This window comes from Stegostoma tigrinum, chromosome 4 (genome assembly GCF_030684315.1).
Source record: "Stegostoma tigrinum isolate sSteTig4 chromosome 4, sSteTig4.hap1, whole genome shotgun sequence".
NCBI lineage: Eukaryota > Metazoa > Chordata > Chondrichthyes > Orectolobiformes > Stegostomatidae > Stegostoma > Stegostoma tigrinum.
In genome coordinates, this window is record NC_081357.1 from 126,435,143 (window position 1) to 126,449,639 (window position 14,497).

General features: G+C 42.0%; 1 protein-coding gene across 3 annotated transcripts in view; it reads left to right on the forward strand.

Moving 5' to 3' along the window:
- wdr35 (WD repeat domain 35) overlaps positions 1 to 14,497 on the forward strand; it is a 93,325-nt gene that overhangs the window by 43,178 nt on the left and 35,650 nt on the right. For 2 of the 3 annotated variants that reach the window (XM_048530422.2, XM_048530423.2), the window contains 4 exons: positions 1,273 to 1,417; positions 2,280 to 2,349; positions 3,809 to 3,862; positions 10,599 to 10,708. In XM_048530422.2, coding sequence (XP_048386379.1) covers positions 1,273 to 1,417; positions 2,280 to 2,349; positions 3,809 to 3,862; positions 10,599 to 10,708 — 379 coding nt within the window. The remainder of the gene's footprint in view (positions 1 to 1,272; positions 1,418 to 2,279; positions 2,350 to 3,808; positions 3,863 to 10,598; positions 10,709 to 14,497) is intronic. The other variant, XM_048530424.2, reaches the window with a different exon arrangement.

Consider the following 14,497-nt stretch of genomic DNA (forward strand, 5'->3'; position numbering starts at 1 on the left):
AAGGATCTTGGCCCGAAACATCAGCTTTCCTGCTCCTCTGATGCTGCCTGGCTTGCTATGTTCATCCAGCTCTACACCTTGCCCTCTCAGATTCTCCAGCATCTGCTGTTTCTACTACCCCTGCCATGTTTTGATCTGTATCCCTCTATTCCCTCCATATTCATGTACCCATCTAGGTGCCTCTTAAATGTCTTTAACGCGCCTGCTTCCATTACCTCTTCTGGTAGTGCATTCCAGGCTGCTACCACTCTGCGTGAAAACCTCCCTCGCACATCTCCCTTAAACTTTACCCCTCTGACCTTGAACCTGTGCCCCGTTGTAACTGGAACTTCAACCCTGGGAAAAAGCCTCTGAATATCCATCCTATCTATGCCTCTCATAATTTTGTAGTCCTCTATCAGGTGTCCTCTCAGCTACCGTCTTTCCAGTGAAAACAATACTAGTCTTTTTAACCTTTCCTCATAGCCAGTGCCCTGGAGACCAGGCAACACCCTCATGAACCTTGTCTGTACGCTCTCAAAAACTTCCACATCCTTTTCGTGGATATTTACAATGGAACCACCTACCAATGCAGTACCTCTTAGTCTAGATTTTATGTTCAAGTTATAATGTATCGCTGTATTGCTCCAAACTAAGTGCTGTCAACTAAGTCAAGCTGATGAATAATAGGAACAAAATTTGAATTAATGATAAGTAAAGTGCAGCCATTATTTTGTTATGTTAAGTAATACTTGTTAAAAAAACAGTGAATGATCTGAAACGTAATTTTGTTGGGCATTGTATCATAATGTATCGTGAGCACATTTTTCTAGTAATTTGTTTTTGCACAATGTTATGATTGACTTAGGAGGGACAGGACTGAATCCTTGTTCCACTTCCCCATTGTTCACATAAAGTTTGAATTTAAAAATGGAGATAATGATTCCATTTCAGATATATATAAAACAGAGCATCAGAAACGAGGTTCTTTAAGTGACGTCTGAAGAACTAGTTTATTGCAAAGAAACCTCTAAGCATAGATGTATTATATGCAAAAGGTAAGAACTGTATAGAGATATATATAAAACTAATCTTCTTGAAAGTAACACACACACACACCTGCAGGAGGAAATCTTTTGAAAAAAATTTGCTAATGACTTTTTTAATATGCAAGGTTAAACAAGGTACAGTGAAATACAAAAGTACTTGGTACATTTATAATAGTATTAATGACCCAAGCTATTTTCTAATTCATTTTAAAACCATCTCATAATAATACTATTTTTATTTTAGACCCACTGTTTATAACCATGACAAAAACACACGTAATTGTGGCCTCTAAAGAAGCATTTTACATCTGGCAATATCGTGTAGCCAAGAAACTCACAGCAATGGAAATCAACCAGGTAGCACGAACAAGGAAGGAGGGGCGGGAGAGGTTAGTGTTATCAATTTTTAGTGAAACAACAAAGTTAGCTTTATAAAAGGATGTGTCAGAGAAAGTTAGCATCAGCCACTGTTCCTTTTTCTCTATTGCTGGCCAGTGCCTCTACATGCAAAATAGATGTTGATTAAGGGCAGGCTGGATATGGTTGTAAATCTCTCTCTGATTGATTTCTGTGCTGGCATGCACTGTACAGACTCATGCACAAAGAAGCGTGATTTGGAGAATTGATGACTTCTGTGAAAATGTAACATAACATGAGTTGTTGATTTTAGTAAAGAAGTTACTTGTTTAAAATTCACTTTAATGGCATGTGCAAAATGCTTTAGGTCAGAGAATTACAATCCTACTAAGCAGATAGCCAACAGTCTTGTTGTCTTTAGAACAATGAAGACATGCTTCAAAGTGAATTTTTAATGCCACTTATTTGGGACAAGATATGTAAAATTATCTGATGCAAGAGGGATATTTTCATTTCTATTTCTTCATTGTTGCCCCTCTCTACTGTCTGCCAACATGCCCACGGCCTCATCCCTTCTCCCTTAGCTGTGTGATGTAGAGAATTGTACTCTGTATTCGGAGATTGGTTTTAAAACAAATTAGACTTGTAAAATGGATCTTGAAAACGGATTTTAGGATGACATCTTAATTTTCTATTTTGTTGGAATCTCAATAGCTAATAATTGATTATGACAAAATCATTCATGTACTAATTGTCTTTAAATTTAGTTGTAGAATAATGATTACTTTTTTTGTTGTCTTTAAGTTAAGATTTGCACTTTAGATCCTCTAGCATTGTTAATTTTTTAGAAAATTTCTAACAAAGAAACATGGTTTTTCTTTCTCATATGAACAGAATTTATCACGTTGATGATGAATCATCTGTTGCAGGAGATGGTACTGTAGATTTCAGCAAAGCTTTGCCCGTAAGTATTGCTTTTGTATTTGATGAAACAACAATGTCTTATTTGTGTTGCTGGCTTGTTTCTGGCAGAATATCAGAATGTCGTCAAGAGGTTGAAATATTTTGTGAAACATAACTAACCTGTTTATTTGCCTACTGATACTTTTACTTTACATTGCTATGACCCATTTTTGTGGGAGGAGGTTACTTTATTTGGGACCCTTATTTTAATTCTGACAGCTTGAAAATCTGACAGCTAATTGAGAATGAGCAAAGCTGTTGAAGATCAGTACATTTTTAAAGGTAGGAAAATGAGTTGAGAGTTATCAGAAATTGAATGGTGGGACAAATTCATTGGACCAAATGGCCTCTTACACTGCCTAATTCTTATGGTCTTATTGGTTAAGCATCTTAAATTAAGTAATCCCATGACTTCATATGCTTGCATAACTGTTATGTATGCCCTACATCTAAGTACATAGAAAATAAATTATATATCAGGACAGGAGATCTGTATTTTCAAAATTCTGTATCTCAGCCACCTTGTGTGAGCATGTAGTTGGAGTACTTTTTGTTGGTTGAATTCTTCACAAATGAAATTCATTTGCCTTGTTATTGGGCATGAGGACTGAATTGCCATGGGTTTGAGCACTTAATAAATGAGGTGGTGTGCGGACGATTATTATTATTTGGGGTTTGAGTTCCGAAGAGGAAGAACAAAATGAATGGTTTCACTTTGGGATCTGACTTCTCCAATATTATCAACAGCTGATGCATACAACTCAAATATTTCTCTAATGGGTAAAGGTCAGATTGACTCCATTGCACTAATAGCATCCTCTGCATACTGCAGGGATGAGTAGTGTTGTGAAGAAACCATGCCTTCCTTTTTTAAAGACACTGTTCCTACAAAGGGGGAGTTGCAGGCATTTTTCCAATGGTAGTGAAGGGAGAAAGTTCAGGTCTCCTTCTCCTTCTAGTGGCATAACCTGACACATTGGACAAGTAGAAGTTAGGAAGGACATCATGTTTCTATCACTGATAGGCAGGAAGCTCTCAAGACAGCCTCAGAGAGAACTGGAGCATTTGACATGGGTGATTTGTATCTAGAGTTTGGCTTCCTGAACCTGACAGCTATTCTGGTAAAGGTTCAATGACCGCACCCAAATGGTCAAGGTGAGTGAATGTATCTGTACTTTAGAGGTGAGCTGGCACATGGGGAGCCATTTAATGGGCTGGGAACAGTGTTTTGCTGAAACTGATTGCATCCACTCTCCAATTCATAAATTAATGTAGAATTTTATTCAATACTATATTAGAAATCATCTGAATCTGAGATAATTTTGGGGATGGGGAAAAGCATGGAATTGAAGACATGAGATGAAATGTTCTTGTGGATTTTTCATGTGATGTTTAATTTAGAATGCGACAGTGTTGGGATCCAAACTTAATTTTCTACCGGTGTGTTTGTTCTCCTTTAGACAACAAAGGATGCAATCTGCTGCGTCACAGCTTCTGATAAAATATTGATTGTGGTAATTCCATTTTTTCCATTTGATTTAGAAGTACATGTTCAGTATAAGATGATTTGAAGTAATATTTTGCTTTTAACTACTTCTAGTTTACTAATGAATTTTCATGTTCACAGTACGAACTAGCTTCATAACTGAGTTGCTAGATGAGGCATTTGGGTCATTGATTCCTATTTCTCAAGAGCTAAATAACCTACCGAAACTCCAATATGACCTGTAGGATTTACACAAACATTTCTGGCTGGAGCTAAGTGGCTCAGTATGAAGGGAAAGAAGATAATGCTGGTAGTAGCATGGCCACATCAACACTGTATTGCCAGCATCCCATGCACAATGCCAGGGTGTGAGTGGTATTGTAAAGAAACCATGTGTTGCTGGCAGTCTTCCTATTAATATAAAGGCACAGTTCCTATTAATAGAGAGTTGCAACTTGTTACTGCTGCGGGAGATTGAGGATCGCACATCAGGGAATGTGGTGGTAAACAAATTGGTCACATTTAAAAGTGATAAATAAGTCAAGTAGATTATGGTCTTCCACTGCCTTGTGGTCTCATTATAGATTACCCCAATGCTTCACTTGCTGAGTGCTAAGTTCAGTAGGATATGATGCTAACTAGTAGGTAGGCTACTGTGCTGGACTAAATGGGGAGTCAGCATGCTGTGATTGTTAGATTTTCGTTTAACAGCATTGAGATGTGTACCCAGCTCACAATATTCCAGGAGGTCTGGCTCAATTTTGGTGATGTTCGAATTTTTCAGCTTGGTGCCTAACAATAGTATGGCATGCCAACATGTTTTTACCAAGCTCAACTGCTCGAACTGGGAACAATCTTCCCAGCAACTTCAGATCTGTCTTGGCAGATGTATCATTTGTTTGCTGTTTGTATGCCAGATCCCGCTAGATTAACTTTTACTTGGTGTGTGGAGGCAGCTAAATTAATTGGGGAAGTCTTCATTTGTGGAAAATAAGGAGACTTTCATGCACGTAATTTCCTGTCCCCTCTGGCCTTACATAGGAAACACATAATTTTATTCTGTTAATTTTCTTTATATTATTGCTCATAGAATCCCTACAGTATGGAAACAGGCCCTTTGTCCCAACAAGTCCACACTGACACTAAGGGCATCCCACCCAGACCTGACCCCGAATCTAGACATCCCTGAACACTACAGGCAATTTAGCATGGCCAATCCACCTAATCTACACATCATTGGACTGTGGGAGGAAATCGTAACACCCGAAGGAAAACTCCACACAGACAGTCGCCTGAGGGTGGAATCAAACCTGAGTCCCTGGCCCTGTGAGGCAGCACTGCTAACCACTGAGCCACCGTGCTGCCCGTGCTCGCTGGAATCTCACGCCAGACACAAAATGGGATTCCTGTTTAGGTCGGCACTATTGCCATGTTTTTGAGATCTTTCACAATTTTTTTCAAAGGATTTGCCTTGTGTATCAACACAAGTTCTTTTTTATAGGATATGTGAAATAGATGGCTAATTCCATAGAGCTGGGCAAAGAATTGGCAGATGGGCTTCAACCCAGAAAAGTGTGAAATGATTCATTTTGGAAGGTCAAATTTGAATGCAGAATACAGGGTTAATGGCAGGATTCTTGGCAGTGTGGAGATACAGAGGGATCTTGGGGTCCATGTCCATAGATCCCTCAAAGTTGCGACCCAAGTTGATAGGGTTATAAAGAAGGCATATGGTATGTTGGCTTTCATTGGCAGGGGAATTGAGTTTAAGAGCATGAGGTTATGCTGTAGCCCTGTAAAACTCTGGTTAGACCACACTTAGAATATTGTGTTCAGTTCTGGTCATCTCATTACAGGAAAGATGTGAAAGATTTGGAGAGAGTCCAAAGGAGATTTACCAGGATGTTGCCTGGACTGGAGGTCAGGTCTTATGAGGGAAGGTTGAGGGAGCTAGGGCTTTTTTCATTGGAGTGAAGAAGGATGAGACGTGACTTGATAGAGGTTTACAAGATGAATGGAGGCATAGATAAAGTGGATAGTCAGAGACTTTTTTCCCAGGTTGGAAGTGACTATTTCCAGGGGGCATAATTTTGAGGTGATTGGAGGAAGGTATAGGGGAGATGTCAGAGGCGGGTTCTTCACATAGAGAGTGGTGTGGAATGCACTGCTGGCAGTGGTAGTGGAGTCAGTTTTGCTAAGATTTACCTAATTCTTTGCGTGCAACTGTCACAATGACCAAAAGTCAGTTCTCCGCATCAGCAGTTAATCTTGATTTAAACAAAATAAGCTTTAACTTCTGTATTCCATATCTTTTGTAAAATATTCTTGACCTCACTGCCTCTATGGATCTCTGCTTCTATTAATAATCTTCCTCTTATTCAGCATTAAATGTGTACCAGATAGTTGTGAACACTGTGGATTTGAGGTGTTCCTCATTTGCCAAAACATCTTAACAATTTGTTTCTTCAAGAAGACGAGCTTAAGCCATTGTTATTTTAATTATAGAACATAGAACAGTACAGCACAGGACAGGCCATTTGGCCCATGATGTTATGCTGACCTATTATCCTAGTAAGATCAATTTACCCTGCATACCCTACATTTTACTATCCTCCAGGTACCTATCCAAGAGTCGCTTAAAAATCTCTGAAGTAACTGACTCCACTACCACTGCCAGCAATGCATTCCACACACCCACCACTGTATGTTTGAAGAAGAGAGCTGCAAATTTATTCTAGATAATGAAATGTGAGGCTGGATGAACATAGCAGGCCCAGCAGCATCTCAGGAGCACAAAAGCTGACGTTTTGGGCCTAGGCCCTTCATCAGAGAGGGGGATGGGGTGAGGGTTCTGGAATAAATAGGAAGAGAGGGGGAGGTGGACCGAAGATGGAGAGAAAAGAAGATAGGTGGAGAGGAGAGTATAGGTGGGGAGGGGATAGGTCAGTTCAGGGAAGACGGACAGGTCAAGGAGGTGGGATGAGGTTAGTAGGTAGGAGATGGAGGTGCAGTTTGGGGTGGGAGGAAGGGATGGGTGAGAGGAAGAACAGGTTAGGGAAGCAGAGACAGGTTGGACTGGTTTTGGGATGCAGTGGGTGGAGGGGAAGAGCTGGGCTGGTTGTGTGGTGCAGTGGGGGGAGGGGACGAACTGGGCTGGTTTTGGGATGCGGTGGGGGAAGGGGAGATTTTGAAGCTGGTGAAGTCCACATTGATACCATTGGGCTGCAGGGTTCCCAAGCGGAATATGAGTTGCTGTTCCTGCAACCTTCGGGTGGCATCATTGTGGCACTGCAGGAGGCCCATGATAGACATGTCATCTAAAGAATGGGAGGGGGAGTGGAAATGGTTTGTGACTGGGAGGTGCAGTTGTTTATTGCGAACTGAGCGGAGGTGTTCTGCAAAGCGGTCCCCAAGCCTCCGCTTGGTTTCCCCAATGTAGAGGAAGCCAAACCGGGTACAGTGGATGCAGTATACCACATTGGCAGATGTGCAGGTGAACCTCTGCTTAATGTGGAAAGTCATGTTGGGGCCTGGGATAGGGGTGAGGGAGGAGGTGTGGGGGCAAGTGTAGCATTTCCTGCGGTTGCAGGGGAAGGTGCCGGGTGTGGTGGGGTTGGAGGGCAGTGTGGAGCGAACAAGGGAGTCACGGAGAGAGTGGTCTCTCTGGAAAGCAGACAGGGGTGGGGATGAAAAATGCCTTGAGTGGTGGGGTCGGATTGTAGATGGCGGAAGTGTTGGAGGATGATGCGTTGTATCTGGAGGTTGGTGGGGTGGTGTGTGAGAATGAGGGGGATCCTCTTTGAGCGGTTGTGGCAGGGGCGGGGTGTGAGGGATGTGTTGCGGGAGACGCGGTCAAGGGCATTCTCGACCACTGTGGGGGGGAAAGTTGCGGTCCTTGAAGAACTTGGACATCTGGGATGTTTGGGAGTGGAATGCCTCATCGTGGGAGCAGATGCGGCGGAGGCGGAGGAATTGGGAATAGGGGATGGAATTTTTGCAGGAGGGTGGGTGGGAGGAGGTGTATTCTAGGTAGCTGTGGGAGTCGGTGGGCTTGAAATGGACATCAGTTACAAGCTGGTAGCCTGAGATGGAGACTGAGAGATCTAGGAAGGTGAGGGATGTGCTGGAGATGGCCCAGGTGAACTGAAGGTTGGGGTAGAAGGTGTTGGTGAAGTGGATGAACTGTTCGAGCTCCTCTGGGGAGCAAGAGGCGGCGCCGATACAGTCATCAATGTAATGGAGGAAGAGGTGGGGTTTGGGGCCTGTGTAGGTGTGGGCGGGTCCGGTATTGCTACCGGTCTTTTTGACTTTCCTGGCCTGATCTTTTCGAGGCCTCTTGTTTTTGTCCTGTCTTTTCCTACTGTTCATTAGTAGGTCAGTAATGCTTTCCACTAGTCCGATTCCAGGGGCAAGCGTGTCTGGGTCCTTCCTTGCGCCCAAGAGCTCCTCAGCTTGTGTAAGCTGATCATCTACGTCCCGATGTTTAGGGATCGAAGCCGGTGTTTTTCGGCTGGCTCTTTGGCATTGGGCTTGGTCATCGGAATTCTCCTGGACACTCTCTGCCTCAGAATCGTGCGAGTCTACATTTGGCTCGCAGATGGTCTGGACCTCCGTCGGGGTGTTTGCCAGGAGCCTGCGCTTGTCTGAGATTTGCTTTGGTGTTTTAGTTTTAAGGATGCTTGCGATGGATTTGTTTATAAATTTGCATCCTGCAAATCTCGCCTCCAGTTCCCTCAGGATTGCCACCTCCTCCTGTGACCATACGCGGTCACTTATCCCAGGTTTGCCCTTGACTTTGCTTGCCGGTTTGAGGCGTTTCTCGTTCTGTAGACCCGGGTGCCTGTGCCTCTCGTATTTATTCTACTATTTTCATAACCACAAGATTTCCTGATGTTCTTTGCAGTCAATTATGTGCTTTTAAAGTGCAGTCACTAGTAATATAGCTGTTGCACTAGAGTGAAAACTTTTGTGCTCAAGACTGGAATGGGATACAACTTCTGATTTAGAGACAAAAGTGTCATCACTTGAGCAATGGCTGATATTGTTTACTTGCTTCTAAATAAAGCAGTTCGATGCTTTATAGCTGGGTTTGTTTAAATGATTGTTTACGTATTTAATAAGTCTACCTTGAAAGAGATTAAAGAAATGCATGTAGAAAAGGCACAAATATCAAGTTAAAGTAATAGAGCCATGCTGGCCATTGGTTTGAGCTGTATGTGCAGAACCATAAGCAGAAGATGCTAGAACCATTTATTGAAATAACACCATGTATTGTACACAGAGAATATCAAAGACAACATCCTTAATTTATCCACCAATACTGTATGGTTATTGCATCAAAATAATGAGGTAGTCTATTTCATGAAGCTTCTGCCTATTTCCACCTCCGTGGCTTCACCCAATTTCGTCACTGTTTCAATTAAACTGCTGCTGAAACCTCATTCATGCTTTTGTTACTTCAACTGTTCTAACCCCCCTCTACAAACTCATGGGAACCTGAAGCTCAGCTGCAAATAACTTGACTCACCTTAAGCCTTGTCTCCTACTAGCTTTGTGCTCACTGGTCTACATTTCAATCTCATCTTTGTCTTGAAATCCCTTAATGGCCTTGTTCCTCTCTGTCTCTAGAGGCTCCTACAGCCTTGCAACCCTCTAGGATACATGCAGTCCACTGATTCTAGCTTCTCGCTTTCCCAGTTGTAATTATTCCACTATTCGCGGCAATGCCATCAGTTGCTTCGCCCCTGAACTGGAAGTCCCTTCTTATACTTCTCTGCTGTGCTACCTTTTCTCCATTAAGACACTTTCCAAAACATACCTGTTTGAACAAAAGGTTGAATTAAGTAATATCTCCACATGAGGCATTGTTTTACAATGCTACTGATAATCACCTTGGAAGGTTTCATTAAGTTAAGGTGCTGGATTAGTAACTTGAACAGAGTGCAGCTGAGCCTATTTTCAGCAATTAGTGAAGAATACTTGATATTTGAAGACTAAAGAAGAGCTGATCAAAATATGATTTTGTTTGAAGATAATAAAATGTGAGGCTGGATGAACACAGCAGGCCAAGTAGCATCTCAGGAGCACAAAAGCTGACGTTTCGGGCCTAGACCCTCCATCAGAGCTCTGATGAAGGGTCTAGGCCCGAAACGTCAGCTTTTGTGCTCCTGAGATGCTACTTGGCCTGCTGTGTTCATCCAGCCTCACATTTTATTATCTTGGAATTCTCCAGCATCTGCAGTTCCCATTATCTATGATTTTGTTTGCTTTGTTTTCATTAAATGCACCTCTTGTCTGATTGTTTTAAACCGTAGAAATAAGCAAACAGCCTACAGTTGTCCAGCTTTTCTGGTTATGTGGATAGGTGGGAGGTTTGGTGGCAAGGCCTTGTTCAGGACCTTTAATTACTAATACCACTCAATAATTAGAATAAAAGTCAAAAGAACTGTGGATGCTGTACATCAGGAACAAAAACAAACTAGCTAGAAAAGCTCAGCAGGTCTGGCAAAAGCTGTGAAGGAAAAAACTGAGTTAATGTTTTGGGTCCAGTAACCCTTCCTTAGAACTTCTGAGTTCTGAGGAACGGTCACTGGACCTGAAATGTTAACTCTATTTTTTCCTTCACAGATGCTGCCAGATCTGCTGAGCTTATCCAGCCACTTCGTTTTTGTTCCTAATAATTAGAATACTGAAGAGAAAATGGTTCTACTTTTTTGTTTGACAAGTCATGTACACAATTAGTTATTTTGCTTTGTATTTTTCAGGGTCGTGAATCAGGGAAAATTCAGAAATATAGTTTACCAAATGTTAGTCTGTTACAAAAGTATTTGTTCAACTACAGAAGTTATCAATTATCGTTGAACTGTAATTCCAGGTGAGTCATTTTAGTAAAGAAATAATGGAATTGAAGTCTTTTTCTGTAAATAGTTGCATATTGTGTCCTACTTGGTTGTAGAACATCATATGTAAGATGTCTGTAGCATAGCCAGGGGTGTGCAGGAGAACCCACAAATGAGGTTGACCCCCTTGTCCGATACCATCCTGTGCAATAAAAGTTTCCATCAGCTACACATCTGTTGTGGGCCTTCCTCTGTTGTAAGTAATATGGTGAGGGGGGTGTGTTCAGGTATTTAGTTGGCAATTCATTGTCCATTTAAGGGCCTGAATGGATCCAGTGTTAAGTGGGTTGCTTGTTGCCTCTACTGGCCTCTGTAAAATTGGAGTCAGGTTGGGTTGAAGGCATGCCAGCCCCATTTGCTGTGTTTGATGCGTACCTTGCTTTCAAACGGTACACAGGAATCATATAATTTCAACTGAGGTCTTATTCTGGGAGGCTGTAGATCACAGTGATGATCTGCGATCAAAAGATCAGCTTCCTGAGGCTTTGGCTGTCAGATATGTTGTGAAAGCCAGTTCACTGTGTTGGGGAGGAATGGGTGTTCCCATGTTTGGAGATGGATGTTTGTTTTAATCCCCTGTTTCCAATGAGGAGATAAGTGATTGAGGAAACAGGAGCCAGAAATACCCAAGTCCAAACACCCATAGTGGTGTTAAAGACTGAAATCACTAAATTGATTCCTGTGTAATTTTCACACCATTCTAAAAGCCCATATTTTTTAAAAAATACATCGTTTGGAAAAGATTAAAATATCAACTAATAAGTCTTAGAATTCAAAATTCCATAGATTGATTCAGATACTTATTTATTTCACAAATAATTTAACTGGGACAACTGTCAGTGGGGAAGAAAAACAGAGATTTTGGGGTGAGGATTTTATACCCTTAATTGTTTTATTCTTGTGTCAGTTATTCATTTAAATGGACGTGATTGGATATAATACCTGGTGATAACCGTTTATTTTAATAAAATTGGAAACTGCTTATGGCCATTACTTGAACTCAAAATTGAGTAGAAAATGGTGGACATGCAGCAATTTTGTGGAGTCAAGGAAAAGTAACATTTCTGTTTAATAACCATTTATCAGAACTGGAAAAAGACAGAAATCTAATTTTTTTTTAAGTAAGTACCAACATGGGAAAGGATCAAGGGAAGGTCTTTACAAAGTGGCTAAACAATAAATTAAATGATAAAAGCTTATTATGGTTTTAAAACAGGAGACTGACGGAAGACTTATTTATGAATTGAAAATGCTGGAAATATTCACTACATCTGCAGCATCTAAAGAGAGAAAGAGTTAATGTTTCAAGTTTGTGATGAGTGTTCCTGCCCCCACAGAGGCTTCCAACTGTCTGTGCAGCAAATACTGCACATGTAACCAATCAAATAACCAAGTAGGGGCATGTCCTCTATGCAATCAGTGGGGTGGGGCAGAAGCACAATTGGTCACAGACCCTAGTAAAACCATAAAAATAAGAGCAGGAGCAGAAGTAGGCCGTTTGGCCCCCATCAGTAGGATGATGGCTGATCTAACCTTTCTCACAGCACTTGCCTGCCCTTTTCCCATAATCCTTAATTGCCTGAGCACAGTACACACAGAATGCAAGGGCTTGTTTGCAGTCACTGTTAGCTGGGATGCTAACGTTCAGGAGATCTGTTTGACTACATTCCAGGGAGTGGGCAACAGTAAGTCCTGTAGGACCTGCATCTGCAGTCGGGGACACACGTATCATTAGTCAGGAACCTGCAAAGACAAATCTGGTCAGTCATGTCTGGAGGCTGTTTATTGAAGTTGGTCAGAGCCTGGGATGAATATTTTCTTGGTGGTCTGTCTGCTGTTCATGAAGGACGTGCAAGGGGCACCTTTAAAGGCAGCAGGTGGGGGTGGATTTGCTGCCAAAAGGGGTGGTGGACTTAAGGCTTGGTAAGAAGAAACAGTAGAGGCTTTTATAGACGTTAGAACAAGGACAGTGATTGAGGGCAATTCCAGGTTTCTGTGAGTTATGAAGACCAGCATTAGAAGACCAGAATGGTAGACCACAGGAGGATATTATTGGCAGTGTCCATAAGCATCACCTTCATTAAGATGTAATGTCGGGGTTCAGAGGCAGAGAGGACAATTGGAGGAGAAGTTCCTCCACATGGAGGGGATGGTTGGATTTTGGAGTAGACTGAGGTAAAAGCAGACATGCAGTCTTGGGGGTTGGTTAGGGGAACCTGGACCTGGCAACCAGATGGAGCCCAATACTGATAGCATTTCCAATGAGTTGTATTCCCTGCCATCACTTACCATTCTCTAAAGGTAAAGAAGGTGAAATGCAACTGGAAGATGGCTGGGCAGAGTTGGGGTCACGGATGGATAGAAGTGTGGAATCCATGTCAGCTGGATACTAGAACATTGTAGGGGCAAAAACCCATCCGTACCTTTGCAAAGTCCAATATGTTTCATTTGCAATCATTTCTCTGTCCATTTGCATTTTGTGCTGTGTAAGTGTACTTAGGTGTCAAATTCTGTTCGAAGGCAATGCGTACCATACCATTGGTGTTTCCAAATCAAACATAACTTATGAGCCAGTCAGATGGTAAAGTGGAATGATATAACAGGAGGCAAACGCTGGTCAAAATTTCCCATTAATTTTGGAACTTCCAAGGGTGCAATGAGAGATGGGGTACATTGCTTCATCATGTAAGTATGACGATAGACTGTAATGAATTTGATGATAAGTTTGGTATTTGATGTGCATCTGGGATGGGAAAGCAGTTGAGTGCTGAAATCCTTTTTTGATGTAATGTGTTGCTTCTTAAGCTGGTTTTTCATCTTTGCTGAGTTGATGCACATGCTGTGATCAGTGGTGTGGTGGAGCACATTATGGGATGTCTGCTGATATGGTTCTGTTGTTTGGAACAGTCTGGAGCACCCTGGATTATAGTCCTCTGCACAACTGGAGCAGGCAACAAGATGATGTGATAAATGCTGAGGAAACCAGACGAATGGCAGCGTCTTCAGAAGGAAAGGATGAGGACATTCAGCTGGAGAAAGTTGTTCTTGCGCATGACAGAGCTCAGCTGTTTTGGGCATTACTAGCCAGACGGGACCCGATTGATGTTCGGCTCCAGTAGATGAGAGTTGCTGACATAATACAATCATGAACTGTAAAATAGTCATTCGTCGTAATGCCAGCATTTGTTGGCATTTGGTATTGTGGGGACAAACTGCAGCTTCTTTTGGTTTGTTTGTGTTGCTTTTGGTTTGTTTATGTTTGCTTTTACTAGCTGTATAAAAGCTCCTGTTTAGAATTGTTTGATCACTTGCCTGTATGTGATAATCTCCTAATAGACCATGACAAGAGATGAGTCTCCGATAGCCATTGGTGACAGGTAGTGGTAAATCAGAGAGGCTGTTTAGATGGAATGAGGCTAATAACAGGTAAGCTGTGTGGCCTGGTGGTTATGTTATGACTAGGGTGAAAGAATTTGCAAGGAAGTGTCAGCCATTTGACCATGAGCATTATGGCTTGTGGCTGCTGTGCTATTATGTTGTCAGTGCAGGGTAACACGAGAGTGCCAATCTTTGCCTGGGTACACAGCAGCCTTTTAAAGATTGTGTGGGCACATGGATGATGATCTTTTAATGGACATGGCAATGAGTGGTGAGTTGTTCTGGGAATGACTTGCAGTAGGATGGGGCTAGGTGAATGTGAGGGACACCATAGGAGTGAAGTAGAAAGTTAAATGATGCAAGAAATCATTATGGGCCTGACAGTG